The sequence below is a fragment of the Drosophila miranda genome, chromosome 2 (genome assembly GCF_003369915.1).
Source record: "Drosophila miranda strain MSH22 chromosome 2, D.miranda_PacBio2.1, whole genome shotgun sequence".
In the NCBI taxonomy this organism is placed as follows: domain Eukaryota; kingdom Metazoa; phylum Arthropoda; class Insecta; order Diptera; family Drosophilidae; genus Drosophila; species Drosophila miranda.
Window position 1 is genome coordinate 14,801,579 of NC_046675.1, and position 14,189 is coordinate 14,815,767.

Here is a 14,189-nt window from a genome sequence, read left to right on the forward strand (position 1 = left end):
TACATAATAAATTATGTCTATTGGGTTTTATTGAAATTGAAATAAATACCGTTTGCGAACGTACGATGTTTCCATGTTTTTTTACCTTATCACCCCATTTTTCCATAAATCACTTCATGTTTCCTTAACAAATAACCGAATACTTTTTTTAAGAGAATTTAAGGAACAATTTTTGTCAAGAATAATTTTTATAGGAGAAAATAGTATGAAAATTAGCAATTAATCTTATTGCTTTTTTTAATACGTTTTCAGATCAACGTAAATGATATTGTATGCCAATTAGTTATATTACGATCATGGACAGAGAACGACCATTGTCGACAAGAGGGCATTAAAATAACTTCACGAAAATGATGTATCTTAAAGAATTTTAGTACAGGTCAGGTAATATCGTGGTCGTTTTATAAGTAAATATGAAGGATAGGAAGGCTCAAGTTCTTAACCTGTTTAATAAAGGGGGGTTAGTAGACTTAGTTCGTTTTCTTCATCGGTATATTTTGAAAATGGGACGGGATATTTCGGTATATTTCGGAGGGTCAGAAATAGATAAGTCCGCGGTGTTCAAACTGACCGATAGAAATCGAATAAAAGCATGTATTTAGAATAGGCCAGTCAATTAGAAAATAGGTTCATTAATTGGATAAAACTATGAGGGCATGGCTTTATGTTCTATCTAGCTAATAATATTCGACGGAACATCAAAATTAAGCAATACGGTTTCCAGTCCTTGACGGAGAACGATTAACCTGTTATAAGCAAGGGGGTATTTCAATTTTCCACGAAAAAATAATGAAAATGGACTTATTTTAACGCAGTTCAGGTGAAAGATATCGTGGTGTTTTTTGAAGTTCAGAGGATGGTATGGATCTACAAGAAGAACTTACAATCGTTAATATTTTCCGCCATTTACGTCAAGGAGTTGAACTATTTAAATAAAGGGGGCCTAAGTGGGCTATCTTGAGGATCCAAAATTGAGGCAAAAACAATCACAGTCAAGTATTTAATATTTATTTAATAAGGTTCATTAATTGGATACAATTATGGGGGTATGGCTAAATTTTTTATATAGCTTGTAATATTCCACGGAATATCAAAATCGAGGAATATGTAGAATAAAACGTGAATTCGTCAGTATATTTACGGTATATTTTTAAAATGAGACGGTATATTATGGTATATATCCGAGGGTCAGACTGTATAGATAAGACCGCGGTCACACTGACTGCAAGAATTAGCAATTTGCAAACATTTAGCGTTTTTATAATTTTAAGCTGTAAAACGGCGGCTAAATCAACTGCTAGGAGTACCCAACGATCACCTTCCACAAAATACTCAGGTGAGACAAAAGCAGGCCTGGCCAAATGTCAAGTCCTTGACAGAATCGAGTTCGAGTTGCTTGCTGGAAAAGCAAGGCAGTTGTGATTGTGATGGGATTTCGTTGTCTGAAACTGTAGCAAAATGATTGCGTTCAATCAGATGTACCGCGAATTGCAGAAGGAGTTAATTCAAGCAGTGGTTATAAATTTCAGAGGCACCATGTCGCAAGGCGGTGGCACACCAGCGGGAAGCAACGCGGCCGCACTTCAGGCAGCTGGCGGGGGCGTGGTCTTCAGCAAGGTCTTCATTCAGCGCGATTACAGCGTTGGCACATCCGTCAAATTTCACACGAGGCTTCCCACAGAACTGGAGGGTATTGTACGTATAGCTGCACTTAAAAATTTTGTATAGAAATACATTGGATCGTATAATCTGCAGATTGAACGACACGTCTTCGAGTCTACTATCAATAGGCTAAACGAATTTTATGCCGAGGCGGAGGAGGGCTCCTGCGGCACCTACTGTGAAGGCTGTATAGGCTGCATCACAGCATACTTGATCTACATGTGCTCCGAAACGCACTACGAGAAGGTATTTTAATCGTTGATATGCCTTTGCAGTCCTAAACTAATTTCTGAATCATCGCCCATAGACCCTTCGTAAGATATCCAAATTTGTGGCTTCCCAGAATGAGCGCATTTACCATCAAAAGGGACTGCAGCTTATCGATCCCACCTTTCGGGGTCTTCGCGTCATAGAGATTACAATATTCGATCGTCCTGGGCGAACGTGACTTCCGCTTTCCCATTCAGCCAATGAGTTTTTCATGTGAGAACAACCAACATCAACCATAGCAACCGCATCAACGAGGAGAAGAAAGACCCGTTTCGAGAATTAGAAAGCAAAAAGTCAATGCCATTGTACGTGTGTGTTTCCAAATATCCAAAAGCTGTGGAATCAGCTAAAGCTTTATATTATATCAAGATTTGTGTGAGTACTATCTGCAATAAGTTCAACCACCCTATTCAACGATATCTTATCCCTGCAGATTGGCAGCGCAGCGGCCAGTTCGTGCTTTGGGGCATGCGACTTAGTCATGAGTATGCTGGGGACGCGGACCCGTCTCTGCTGCAGCCACATACGATACGATACCTTAAATAACAAGAGTTAATGGTTAGGTTAGCCGAGGCAGGGTTACAGCCAGTTAGATAGTATTTACGCGTTAGCAGGCATTAGTCATGTAAGTGAATAGCTACTGAATTGCATTTTGAGCCCAAGGGATAGTTGCAGCATATGTTACAATTGTCTATCAGATTGTTTGTTTTCTAATTAAATATAGCTGTAGTATCTTCTAACTCTTCGCTTGTCCTAACGTTGAATAAGTGCGTTACAGCCGCAGAACATGCAAAAATAGTTATAGTTATATAAAAGGAGCATACGACTAAACGATTTCAGACAGCGCCAAATGAACTTAACCATCAACAAGCGAAGAATTGTTCTATTTTAATACAATTCCGCAATATTGATTAACATAGTTGTCTAGCTTTTAAGGAAATATATACATATTGCCGTCATTTAAACAAAGATAATCTGTTTTTTTTTTCTTTTCATCTCTGCCAATTTTTTAGCAAATATGTTGACACAAGAAATACTTTTTGTGCGAAATTTGGTGCACATTTTCGTACTTGTTTACTTATCATCTACGGTTTTATTGTCAAGTTCAGGGTAACTGCCGGTATATAAAGCCAGACTCAATCATACTCAAGACATCCGATGTTTCGAGGCGCAAAGATGAAGTTGACTATCTATCTGTTGGGAGTATTCCTGCTGGCCAGTCTCTGCCTGCTTCAGTCCTCTTCTGCTCAGGACACGACAACGACAACGACAACCACAACCACAACCACTACAACCACAGCTAGTCCGACAATTGTGCGCACAAAACATGTCACAAAGCATGTGAACAACAAGCAGGTTAAAACTGTCCACAGGAGACGCAGCAACGCGAATATAATCGTATTTTCAACTTAATAAAGGATCTAGGCAACACTATTTGGGGGAGTTCTCCAAATCACGATATAAAATCTGTTAATAATAAAGATATGTCCATTCTTGCTCACCTAAAGATAGTAGCTATATTTGATATATTATATTTTCTACACATTTAAGTACGAATATATTCGTATATAAGAATATATGTAGACACATATATTATTAATAATACTTAGTTCCGTATGGATCATAGCAAGCAACAAGTTTCTGAAGATGCACCGCTTAAATATGTATGAAATATCCTTATAACGCTGCCCCTTAAAACAAAAGCACAAACAGATAAACTACTTAGACATCTTACATACTAGATCGCTTAACATATGTATGTTGTCCACATTCGTTCGTCCGTAGGTGCAAGCGTATATCCGTTTATCCAATAATTTGATCAGGCCCATATTACAACTACTACCCCGCTTCGTTCATGTTCTTGGGGAGACTCAGGAGCGAGTTTATGATCTCCGAGTTTCTCTTCCTGGTGGGAATGGACAGAGAGTTGTCCGTAATGTATGGATATCGGCAGAGAGGGACCCCCTGGTTGGGCGCAAGCTGTCCGACAGTGTTGAACCAGTCCATGAGATCCCGATTGTACTCCTTGCGCACGTATCGCTCCTCGTCCGGCAGGGACATGGTCCGGGATAGCTCGCAACGGGAGCAAAGGGCCGCGATGAGCATTGCCAGAGTCAAAGCGTATTGAGCCATTGCCAGGGCAATGAGGAGCAGGAACCGGAACACAATCGAAGAAGCGTACGGGAGAGCTGCACCTTTCGAATGAGCAATTGCGAGGAAGTCCTCGACTTATATAGGGAGGCCAGGACTAGGGAAACAGCTTAGGTAAGCCCCAGCGGGAGACCACAACCACGCAACCCAAAAGCGTCGGTATCGGCGTCAGCATCAGCGTTAGCAGGAGTACGAGTATCACTGTCATTCCCATGGCTAATATGTCGGGCGCAGGCAAATAAGCGAGTCAGCAGAGTCGAGTGAGAGTTAGACCTGGGCAAATATTTGATTATGCAGTGTTTTATGTGACAACGTGCAACAGAGCGCGAGGTCTGCGCTCAGGATGTTTGCCCAGGAGGAGCAGGGAGCCGGGATGACGTCTGTTGGCGACACTCTCTTCAGACGACTGATTAATGATTTAGACCGGGCGTCGTAAAAATAAAGCGCATCATTTAATATCTAATTTATAGCTTCTCTCGTTGGAGCAAGTTCAGAAATTCCAGCTTTTTCTACCAGACTGTGTAAATATGTATGCCCAAAATATTCTCTTAGACACGTTCATTCGTTTAAACATCCATGCATAGTCGAAGCACTTAATTGGCGAAAACATAACTCTAATATTTGCTAAGCAAATCATTCGATATTGTCGTTGAGTTCCGATATAAAAAGGCTCACGGCCATGGGGGATGACATAAAATTAGACTAGAAAGAAGCACCACCACGTAGCATCACTATGAGGACGGGACAACTGGCAGTGGGACTCCTGGCTGGGAGTCTGTGCATTTGGCTGACGAATGCGGCAACCAGCACCACCACGACATCGAGCTCCGCCGCCACAGCCACAACCACAACCACAACAACGGCAGCGACAACGACAACGACAACGACAACCGAGGCTACGACCTCGACAACAAGTACAACGGCATCTACGGTTCACCGCAAAAGAGTCCGTATAAGCAACCTGAGATTTTCGTCAAACAGGAGGATCCGGGCATACAGGCGCACTACTGTTAGAAGCACTATCAACAGAAGCCGTTTGCTCAGAAGAAGGGTCCTTGCGAGGGTGCAGAATCGTATTCGTTCACGGTCGATGCCCAGGATCATAAAAAGGCGGCGTAATCGGGGATAAGCAATGGTATTAGCATTCACATATCAAGCAAAGCAATAAATATCATTGAAATTACACGATATACGGTTTTATCGTATCTTTGTCCCAGGATACACAAATTTGGTCATCTGGTCAGAAAGAATTTTTTTGTTTGTATTTTTAACTATACGATCCCTACTTCTATAAGGGGTCCAGGGTCAGCAGCAAGTGGGTCTTAGTCCCGGCGATTCTCCGTTAGGTTCACTTAGGGGTTGAGGTCAATCTTAGATCCTTCTGTCGGGCAGGACCGCTGGATGAAGCTAGACCAGTCTACGCCGGAGTCTGGTACTAGCTAGTCGCCTCGCCAGCACGTTTCGGTGGCTACTGAGCTTTTGAAGCATGCGTCTCGGCTTGCGACGTAGAAGTCTCTGCCGATGTCACGGTTTTGGATATGGCTATATCGAAGTATGATGCCTAACATACTTTATGGTGTCCGAAGCGCTTTCTACTGTGGATGGTGGCGAGGTCTGTGTTCAGTCGTATCTCCACCTTTTGGAGCTGTTCCTCGCAGACATGATGGGGACTCTTGAGCGGCGACTATTTATTTATAGACAGCGCAGCATTTCAAATCTAATTTTGTAGCATTCACTTTCAGGGCTCAGAAATTCCACCGTATTCTTTTGTGTAACTTCCAGACTGCGCAAATATGGCAAAAATAATCGCGCAGAAATACCCGTACATAGTCAAAGTACATAGGTAAAGTACGTAATTGGCGAAAATATAGCTCAAATATTTGCCAAGCAAATCCGATTGTCTTCGGGGAATATAAAAAGGCCCACGGCCATGGGCCAAGACATTAGAGCAGCAAGAAGCAACACCACCATGAGGACGGGACATTTGGCACTAAGACTCCTGGCTGTGAGCCTTTGCATTTGGATGACGAATGCGGCAACCAGCACCACCGCGACAACGAGCTCCGGCACGACTACAACAACTGTTGCGGCCACCACCACGACATCGGCGTCTGCGACAACTACAACTACAACTACAGCTGCAACTGCAACTGCAACTACAGCTGCAACTACATCGGCGGCGACAACCGTTGCATCCACGGGAACGGTACGTCGCAAGAAAATCCGTATTAGCAACCTGAAATGGTCGTCAAATCGCAGGATCAAGGTTCACAGGGGCACCACTAATAGGAGCACTCGCAGCAGAAGTGTTTCGGGCAGCCGGATCTTGAGGTCTCGCAACGGTAGCCGTGCGCGTGTTTTGGTCTTGAACCAGCGCCGTGCTCAGGGATAATCCTATTAGGATATCCACATACTTGTATCCATCTTCGAAAGCAATAAAAACCAAATGTAGTGCAATCAATCAAACTGTATGAATACCCGTCGGAACCAGTGCTGCCAGGATTTCAGAGTCTATATAAACTAGATTTGAAAAAATATGCTAAAAGTGGCTAAAACCGGAAAAAAATATGCTAAAAACTAAACCCCAAAAGTAGAAAAGTTTCAGTGATTTCATTATGAGGTATGTCGTCCACCTCAGCAACCTCCTCTTGACTGTTGTAGTATTTGTCTTTTTTTTAAATTTAATTCCAATATCTTAATGGCGATTCGTAGTTGTGGGTACATTTTTATAAATTATTTGACTGAACACTCAGATAGTTCCACATCAGCACCATGGGAGAGAGAGCATTTGAATAGCAAAAAAGAGCAATTGGCTCGAAAAGGTGGTTTCTTTCCGCATCTTTGTGGGCCAGTTTCTCTGCCCAAAACATAATAATATTTTCGGTATTTTCCCATTTGAAAAAATAATAATTTTACACACAACACCGTTGGTATTTTGTGCCGCAGCACGTTGTCTACGGAAAGCACATTGAGTTTCTTAAGAACTTCAAAATTATAGCGTAGTCTGAAATTTAACAGAACCAAATTCTTGCTCTTTTGAACAAAGTTGCCATCACAAAATGCATAAAAAGCTGTTCCGATATTTTGTATTCAACAAATCCAAAAAAGATTAAATTACATTTAAAGCTTAAAATAATAAGCTTTCGAAATATGCTAAACAGCTTATAAGTACAAGCTATTTGCTAATTTAATAAGCCACTTTTTAAAATGATAGATCTAGCTTGAAATGGGCTTTACTGGCAGCACTGGTCGGAACGGTTTTTTTTTTCAAAGTTAGGATCGAATTTCATAAAGGAACATGATTTTAAAGATTTTAAAAATTTGAACAGTCAAATAAAGTCGTGGGGATCCAGGCTGTCAATCGGCCTCACTATCTAGATTACGAAAATGTGATCGATTTTTGTCCGAAACTGAATATGAAGCCATCATGATCGTTGCGAAAATCGTCAAAAACTTGATGTCCTTTGTTCTCCTGATCACGAAAAGACATGACACCCCCGATCGCCCGCTCTATAGTCGAGATATATCGTAGAGAAAAATATCAGTACTCAAATTGTTTGCTCAGCCAAAAGTTCGGGACTAAATCTTTGCCAGATCGGAGGTAGTACTCTTCTGATTATGACAAGACATGCCACGCCCAGATCGCCTGCCCTATAGCCGAGCAATATCGTAGAGATAATTTCCATTGCGGAGTCTACAAGAGGTATACACTAAAGGTACAACAAATTCGAATAGCTTCCTGTTGGAATGAAGAGGACAAATAAGTTCACATTGTTTTTAGAGTAATTCCCAATTGTGTGATTTATTTTTGATTCAATTGCAAGTCTTACATATTTAGGTATTGTAAATAAAGGTGAATAAATCTTAGGAACAGAAACAATCAACGAAATGATTATGAAGTATACACAATTAATTTGTCACAAAAGAAATAGCTATTCGTAAAGTTGTCTGGATTTTGATTTTCAAGCGAGCGGCAGATTAACTAGAAAAATACATGTTTGTTTATTGATTTAACATTTCGAGTTTGATCTTAAGAAAGCCTTCTTAGCATACGCGGATAAATGAGAAAACAATGAGATGGCGGCTCTTAAACACTGTAACGCTAAGCAATTCAGTTGTAGTTACATATTACTATAATAGTTACATATTGTATAGACATTTCCATTCATGTCCGAATATACATATACATAGTTCGATTATGTTCTATATACTCGTAGTTCGCTCTGTACAATAAACACGAAGATAAAGTAAACTTCTTAGCAGCAACTACAATAAGTAGAAGAGGTGTGAAGAGGGACCGATCGTTTTACTCATTAGCATTCGAGTATCTATTGTATATTTACCGACATACAAACGAGTATATGACAAGAGTATCGTTTTTTATTTGAGTTTCGAGTTCAAAAATTGACTGGCGTCCATATTAATATTTATGTTTATCTTTATGTACGAGTGCTCGCGTATATCTATTTATACAATTAAACGGATTGCGGATTGTGGATGAATATTAAGAACAATTTGCGTACGCCTTTTGTTTGTGTCTAAGTTTCAATTTCGTATTGATATTCTCAATATTTGTGCTGTGCTCACAATTCACACCAGTAGAGTGTGGAATCATTATTTTACTTTTCTTTTCTTTTGTTTTTTTGGTGTTCTTTCGGGTGGGGTGGGGGGAAATATCATATAATATTGCTATAGTTCGCACACAGTCTGTGCATATACATACATATATATTAGTTTAGTAGTTATTGGGATACATCGATGCCTGATCTCGCATAGCCTCACGAATTGCAGCTTAAAGACTAACAGAGTTCTACTTAAATATTTAGGCGTGTTATAGGTATAGTATTTCATACGTTTGACTAGCACGATTTGGTTAGGGGAACTACATACATACAGATACTTAAATTGATCCATCTACTTGAGTACTGTAGCTTACAGGATAACTATAGTTCAGAGTCAGTTAGCGACAGAGACACGGAACTTGAGAGATAGATAGAGAGAGAGTGTGTAACCACCAAAAGGTTCAACGCGTGGGCTTCGCACCTTCGGGACCTTAAATAGATCACATATTTTGACATTCACTTATCTTAATATTGCAACTGCATTTGCTTCCTACTCCTCCGAGTAAACCTTCTCATCTTGTGGTATTTTTGTGGGATATTGTGGATTGGATTGGATAGTTCTCCACTTATAGACGTACAAATAGTAGTAGATACAGGTAGGTCGAGTGGATAGGGCAGAGTACCCTAGAGTACACTCAGAACTCAGATCAAAGGATTCAAAGGATGGCTCAAAATAGTAATTTGTCGGGATCATATGCTCTCCAATTAGAACTCGGTCAGCCCCCCTCCGCACTTGTCAGTCTCACTGCCAGAGGTGCTGGAGGGAGTCGCCATATTCTAATTGGAGGGCTTTCGTCATAAGAGCGAGCACAACTTGGAGCGCTTCTTCGACTTGTCCACCACGGTGCCGGCGGACGAGGTGGATGACGAGGCGGACATGCGTCCCACGCTTCCGCCGGCATGCGGCGGCTGTGAAGGACTCGTCGGACTCTTGTCGTCCATGTCCTCGCTCACATGCGACTCGAGCAGCTTCAGCGAGGTCTTCGGTTTGGAGCCGTCCATGCTGTTGTACAACGTCTTCGAGAGCTTCGAGCGGACGGCCTTGCCCAGGGCGGCTGTCTTTTTCATACTCAGCCGGGAGCCGCTGCGCTGATGCTCCGGCGTGTGGCTGTCATCGCCGCCTGCACCTGTCCCATGCTGCGCCTGCTGATTGCAGTTGAGCGTGGTCACCGTGAATTCAATGTCCTTGATCTCCTCGTCGGCACAGCCGGCAAACTCCTCCACGGGCTTGTCGATGGTATCGTGGTCGATCCAGGTCAGGCCCATCTCCACCTTCTCGGCCAGATCCTGCCAGTTGCGTCTGTTTTCCAGCGTTCCCTCGTACAGCGGCTTGATCCAAGGAAAGGTGTCGCACAGAACGCGGTACAGGGGCAGGCAGATAACATCGATGAAGCCCACCTGCATCTTTGGCAGCTCGTCCTTGCGCTCCCTGTGGAAATCACATTATTAGCTCTAGTTTCTCTTGGATGTCAGGCTACGCCCAATCACCTATCCATCATGGCCACTGGCTGGGTGTTTAGCTGCAGCTTCTCGAGATCACCCTGGTCGAAGAACTCATCGGCCACCAGTTTGGCCACCTTATGCTGCACCTCCCACGGCTTGGCTATGGCACTGACATCGCAAGCAGTCATCATCATGCCGCACAGCACTAAAAATAGATTCCATTATCCATTTGGATAGGATTACAGTCGACAGTTGTACTTACAATCCTTCTTTTCCTCGCCCTGCCAATCAAATTCCCCATTCTCGACCAGCTCCAGGAAGGCATTGCGCTTCTTGAAGTACATGGCCAGGTCGGTGGATAGGATGGCGCTCTCCACAGTCTTCATAACGGAGCGATAGTCTTCCGGCGACAAGGCCTACGAAACAGCAAGTGAAAGTAAGCTTCAGAAATAGCTACTATTCTATGTTTAGATTAGATAGCAAAACACTTGGAGTAATAACGACATTATGTACAGACTCGTGTGGGGCTAAAAGCCTAGACCATTTGGATCAAGGTGAACTTTATTTTTTTGGTTTTTTTCCCTACTCTGTTTGTCGATGCGAAGGTTTCGAATGAACCAAAGTTTCCATAGAATCATTTCCCCAATTGGACAGTATAAAAGGAACATTATCGGAGCAGTGGGTATATCATTTCACAGTTGAAATATCCAAGATGAAGTTGTCTCTAGCTCTTTTCGGCCTGGCTTTGGTGATTTATGTGTCCCAAGTGAACGCTGCAGACAGCTCCACCTCGACAACGAGCTCTGCCTCAAGCGCAACGGATGCGGCGACAACCACCACCACCACAGAGGCGACTACAAGCACAACGGAATCCACGACCTCATCCTCCTCCTCATCCTCGGGAGGTGGCGCGAAGATTGTTCGCGTCACCAATCTCAAGTACACCGCCAAGAGGAAGATACGACTCGGATCTGGCAGCTCTAGCTCATCCAGCTCGAAGAGTGGCCGCACGAGTGGTCGCAAGGCACGCGTGAATGCTCGGAAGGGCAACAGCTCGAACCGTAGGAATCTTCAGGCCAAAAGCAAGAAAGTCCGCGTTGTCCGGGGCTAAGTTATGATGGGCAAAAATCTCTATTAAACTTTTGAAACTTACCTGGAATATGTTGTTTCCCTCGGAGTTGAGGATCATCACGCACTGATCGAAGTGATGATGCTCCATCGTGCTGGTCGTGTAGAGAATGGCCAGCGGGGACTCGGTCTTTGTCTGAAAGGCGTTGTTGGTGCCGCGATGGTCGAGGTCATGGCACAGGCAGGCCACCAGCAGGCCCAGTATTTCCAGATCCGTCATGAAGCGCTCCATTTTGCCAGTTTTTAGCATGGCGAACATGGTCTGAGCCACGTTGAGAGCGTGCCGCCAATTGTGATACTTTACAGGACGATAGTTCTTGCGGACACTCAGGACCCAACGACAGAGGACCTAGGAAGCGATGAATCATAGTTTAAAGCTCTTTATGCTAGAATAGTGTATCTATTCCTCTACATACATCGTAGGGTATCTGGAACTGGGAGACCAGATTGCACTGCAAAAACATCCGCAGCACGGCCCGACAGGTGTCATCGTCCACCAGTTCAAAGTCTTAAATGGAAATGGTTTAGGAACGTTTGGGAAAGAGTGTAGATTCAAAGAGATTCGGCTTACCCGTAAATGTGAAACTGTACAGATTGTAGGACTCTGCCTCGGCAATGGCATCTTGGGTGAGCTTCTCTGTCTGATCCTGACTGGCTGTGGCATGGTAGCTCAAACACTCCAGAGCCACCTTTTGCTTGGCCATCAGCTTGCAGGCATTCTCGTACATCTGGGTGTTGTGGATGCCCAAGCCGCAGAAGATGGCGAAGGCCTCGAAAATGGAGGCATCCGATTCGGTAAAAGGTACGCCATTGGCCTGAAAGAATGGAGATTGCAAGAGCCAAACTTCCTTCAATCCAGAGGGCTATCTCTTACCTTGTTGATCAGCTGGGCCACACCAATCACAACTTTCTGGGCATTCACAATCGGCATGCAGAGTATGGCCTGGGTGCTATCGATCTCGCTCTCGGCCCGTATCTGGTTGTGGTCCCGCACCCACTCGTGGACATCGCATATGTTGACCGTCTGCCCGGTGGTGGCCACGAACTGGGCAATTTGTGCCAGGGTCGAGGTGCTCAGCTCGGTCTTCGAGGGCCGGGACACACTGGCCGCCTGATACTCCCCGCCGAGCTCGAACAGCACCGTGAAGCGGTTGCGCATTTTCTGCTGCAGAGGGGATTGAGACTCCAATCAGAATCGGATGCCGCCATAGAAGTCAGAAGTGGGGCTTACCTTCTCGTCGAAGCTGTCGCCGGGCATGATGGCGCGAGTGGGGCGCTGCTCCGGCTGATTGGGCTTCTCAATTATCTTCTCCAAATGGCTCTGCAAGGGACAGCAAGGACAGGGCGTGGACATTAAGTGGCTGCCACTAATGGAGCTCGTAACGGTCACCCCCAAGCGGCAAACTTGTTGATAAATTGCATTCCCACCCGCCTGCCACCCGGCCAGAGTCCTTCTCCACCCCACGTGGAAGAGTGGCCCTCAAGAGTGCGCATAATTAAGCTGACATGTTGCACATGACGGGCATGTCAGCAAAGTTTTCAGTGGCAGCTTATGCACTGCCCTCCGCTCCGCTCTGCCCCCCTTGGGCCCTGTTTAGCCTTATGGCCTAATAAATTGAGCATTATGCACTTTCATTATCAGTCGTCAACAGATAATGACTAATTTTGTGTTGGAATTTCCCCAAAATTAAACAATTATTGTAATCATCGGCGTTTCATTTGGTTGATTACAGTGCCCCACGCACACTCGGCTAAATCTGATTAAATTAATAACAATTCCACTGTGAAACGTGTGGCTTTTGTGCGGCTTATGAAAAGGTCAAACAATTGACCATTTATGGCCTTCATTGCCCTTCGCTGGCAGGCCATAAATTAATGTAGCATGCCCCTGACAGAATGCAATCTAACGATATTCATCCGTTCATTAAGTTGGGCAAGGAAAATGTGTCTCCTTTCATTTCGCCTGGGGGAGTGTCCGTAAGAGGCAATTTCAGTTAAAAGTTGAATGCCTCATCTCGTATGAAATATCCTTTAAAATTGGCAACACGCATGGTCTCCCAGGTAAAAGGTGCTGCCCACACATGGACACAACAGTCCAATTATTGTTTATTAATTAAATTCCATCCAAAAGCATCCAAAACACATCGGAGCTCCAGGCCATATTGTACACAATTCGATAAATAAATATTGCAATATTTATTTGTTCATGATTTTGTGAAATGCAAATAAGGACTCATTGGAGCACATTAAATATTCATGAGTGGTTTACGAAAATAACTTTTGGTTAGTTTATAGCCACAGATATTTTGAATAGTCCCACTTATAGTCCCACTTATAGAACCTCCTTCTTTGCTTTGAGTTTAATTTAAAGACTCGTTGTGCCCCATACATATTATTTGGTTGATTTATTAACAATTTAACGCGACTGAGCAGCATCTCATAATGCTGAAAGACAGCACCAAATAATAGCAGGCAATCAACGAAAATTTTCGCCATAATGAAAATTGCCCCGACTCGAGGATAATTTACCATCTCTCCACTTGTTCTGTTCCGGAGGAGCTGTCACAATTCCACGTAATGCCTGACACTTGTTCATTGCGAAACAACAGCACCACCCCACCCCACCCCACACCCCACTGAGAGTCGTGTCCCCAAGTAGCATAATGTAAATTGCACATTTTAATTTCCTTGGGGTGCCCTGCCGTGTCCACAGCCACTCCCACTGCCAATGACGCCCACCGACAAAAAGTTGACAAATACAAACAAAATGGCCGACGCGGTGGCGTTTAAACAATTTTAATGAAACTGACAGCGCGACACAGACAGGGCCCCCGCCACGGACACGCTGCGGACAGTGTCGTGGACGCGGACCGACTAAAGGGCGATCCTCAATTACAGGTGGGCGGATGAAAA

General features: G+C 43.8%; 6 protein-coding genes across 6 annotated transcripts in view; 4 read left to right on the top strand and 2 right to left on the bottom strand.

Annotated features, from left to right (window-relative positions):
- The first annotated feature begins 1,197 nt into the window (after positions 1-1,197).
- On the top strand, positions 1,198-2,903 carry LOC108157208 (golgin subfamily A member 7). The gene is made up of 5 exons (XM_017289157.2): positions 1,198-1,336; positions 1,530-1,695; positions 1,756-1,908; positions 1,970-2,307; positions 2,366-2,903. Exons 2-4 carry the CDS (start codon positions 1,537-1,539, stop codon positions 2,108-2,110), a joined length of 453 nt encoding a protein of 150 aa, XP_017144646.1. The 5' UTR covers positions 1,198-1,336; positions 1,530-1,536; the 3' UTR covers positions 2,111-2,307; positions 2,366-2,903.
- A 545-nt stretch (positions 2,904-3,448) lies between these two features.
- LOC108157209 (protein PDF) lies at positions 3,449-4,150 on the bottom strand. Its single transcript, XM_017289158.2, has one exon. The coding sequence runs from the start codon at positions 4,063-4,065 to the stop codon at positions 3,772-3,774; it is 294 nt and encodes a 97-aa protein (XP_017144647.1). The 5' UTR covers positions 4,066-4,150; the 3' UTR covers positions 3,449-3,771.
- Positions 4,151-4,761: 611 nt separating this feature from the next.
- Positions 4,762-5,274, top strand: LOC117187396 (protein new-glue 2). The gene has a single exon (XM_033389995.1). The coding sequence runs from the start codon at positions 4,817-4,819 to the stop codon at positions 5,210-5,212; it is 396 nt and encodes a 131-aa protein (XP_033245886.1). The 5' UTR covers positions 4,762-4,816; the 3' UTR covers positions 5,213-5,274.
- A 737-nt stretch (positions 5,275-6,011) lies between these two features.
- Positions 6,012-6,544, top strand: LOC108154547 (protein new-glue 2). The gene has a single exon (XM_017284850.2). The coding sequence runs from the start codon at positions 6,014-6,016 to the stop codon at positions 6,473-6,475; it is 462 nt and encodes a 153-aa protein (XP_017140339.2). The 5' UTR covers positions 6,012-6,013; the 3' UTR covers positions 6,476-6,544.
- Positions 6,545-7,871: 1,327 nt separating this feature from the next.
- The window catches only part of LOC108157015 (cGMP-specific 3',5'-cyclic phosphodiesterase), a 45,630-nt gene continuing 39,312 nt past the window's right edge, over positions 7,872-14,189 (bottom strand). The window contains exons 7-14 of the mRNA XM_033389384.1: positions 12,508-12,597; positions 12,151-12,441; positions 11,848-12,091; positions 11,693-11,784; positions 11,302-11,625; positions 10,411-10,564; positions 10,194-10,353; positions 7,872-10,134 (exon numbers count right to left, since the gene is read on the bottom strand). Of these exons, the coding sequence (XP_033245275.1) occupies positions 9,501-10,134; positions 10,194-10,353; positions 10,411-10,564; positions 11,302-11,625; positions 11,693-11,784; positions 11,848-12,091; positions 12,151-12,441; positions 12,508-12,597 (1,989 nt within the window). The 3' untranslated portion in view covers positions 7,872-9,500. The remainder of the gene's footprint in view (positions 10,135-10,193; positions 10,354-10,410; positions 10,565-11,301; positions 11,626-11,692; positions 11,785-11,847; positions 12,092-12,150; positions 12,442-12,507; positions 12,598-14,189) is intronic.
- Positions 10,861-11,293, top strand: LOC108157016 (putative uncharacterized protein DDB_G0271974). Its single transcript, XM_017288821.2, has one exon. It carries the CDS (start codon positions 10,861-10,863, stop codon positions 11,257-11,259), a length of 399 nt encoding a protein of 132 aa, XP_017144310.1. The 3' UTR covers positions 11,260-11,293.

What these genes read in the sequence shown, in the direction of transcription:
- LOC108157209 (XM_017289158.2), bottom strand. Translation starts at nt 4,065, where the DNA reads ATGGCTCAATACGCTTTGACTCTGGCAATGCTCATCGCGGCCCTTTGC.
- LOC108157208 (XM_017289157.2), top strand. Translation starts at nt 1,537, where the DNA reads ATGTCGCAAGGCGGTGGCACACCAGCGGGAAGCAACGCGGCCGCACTT. An exon ending in CCACAGAACTGGAGGGTATT is followed by an intron (nt 1,696 to 1,755) that starts GTACGTATAGCT and finishes TATAATCTGCAG; the next exon opens with ATTGAACGACACGTCTTCGA. An exon ending in CCGAAACGCACTACGAGAAG is followed by an intron (nt 1,909 to 1,969) that starts GTATTTTAATCG and finishes CATCGCCCATAG; the next exon opens with ACCCTTCGTAAGATATCCAA.
- LOC117187396 (XM_033389995.1), top strand. Translation starts at nt 4,817, where the DNA reads ATGAGGACGGGACAACTGGCAGTGGGACTCCTGGCTGGGAGTCTGTGC.
- LOC108157016 (XM_017288821.2), top strand. Translation starts at nt 10,861, where the DNA reads ATGAAGTTGTCTCTAGCTCTTTTCGGCCTGGCTTTGGTGATTTATGTG.
- LOC108154547 (XM_017284850.2), top strand. Translation starts at nt 6,014, where the DNA reads ATGGGCCAAGACATTAGAGCAGCAAGAAGCAACACCACCATGAGGACG.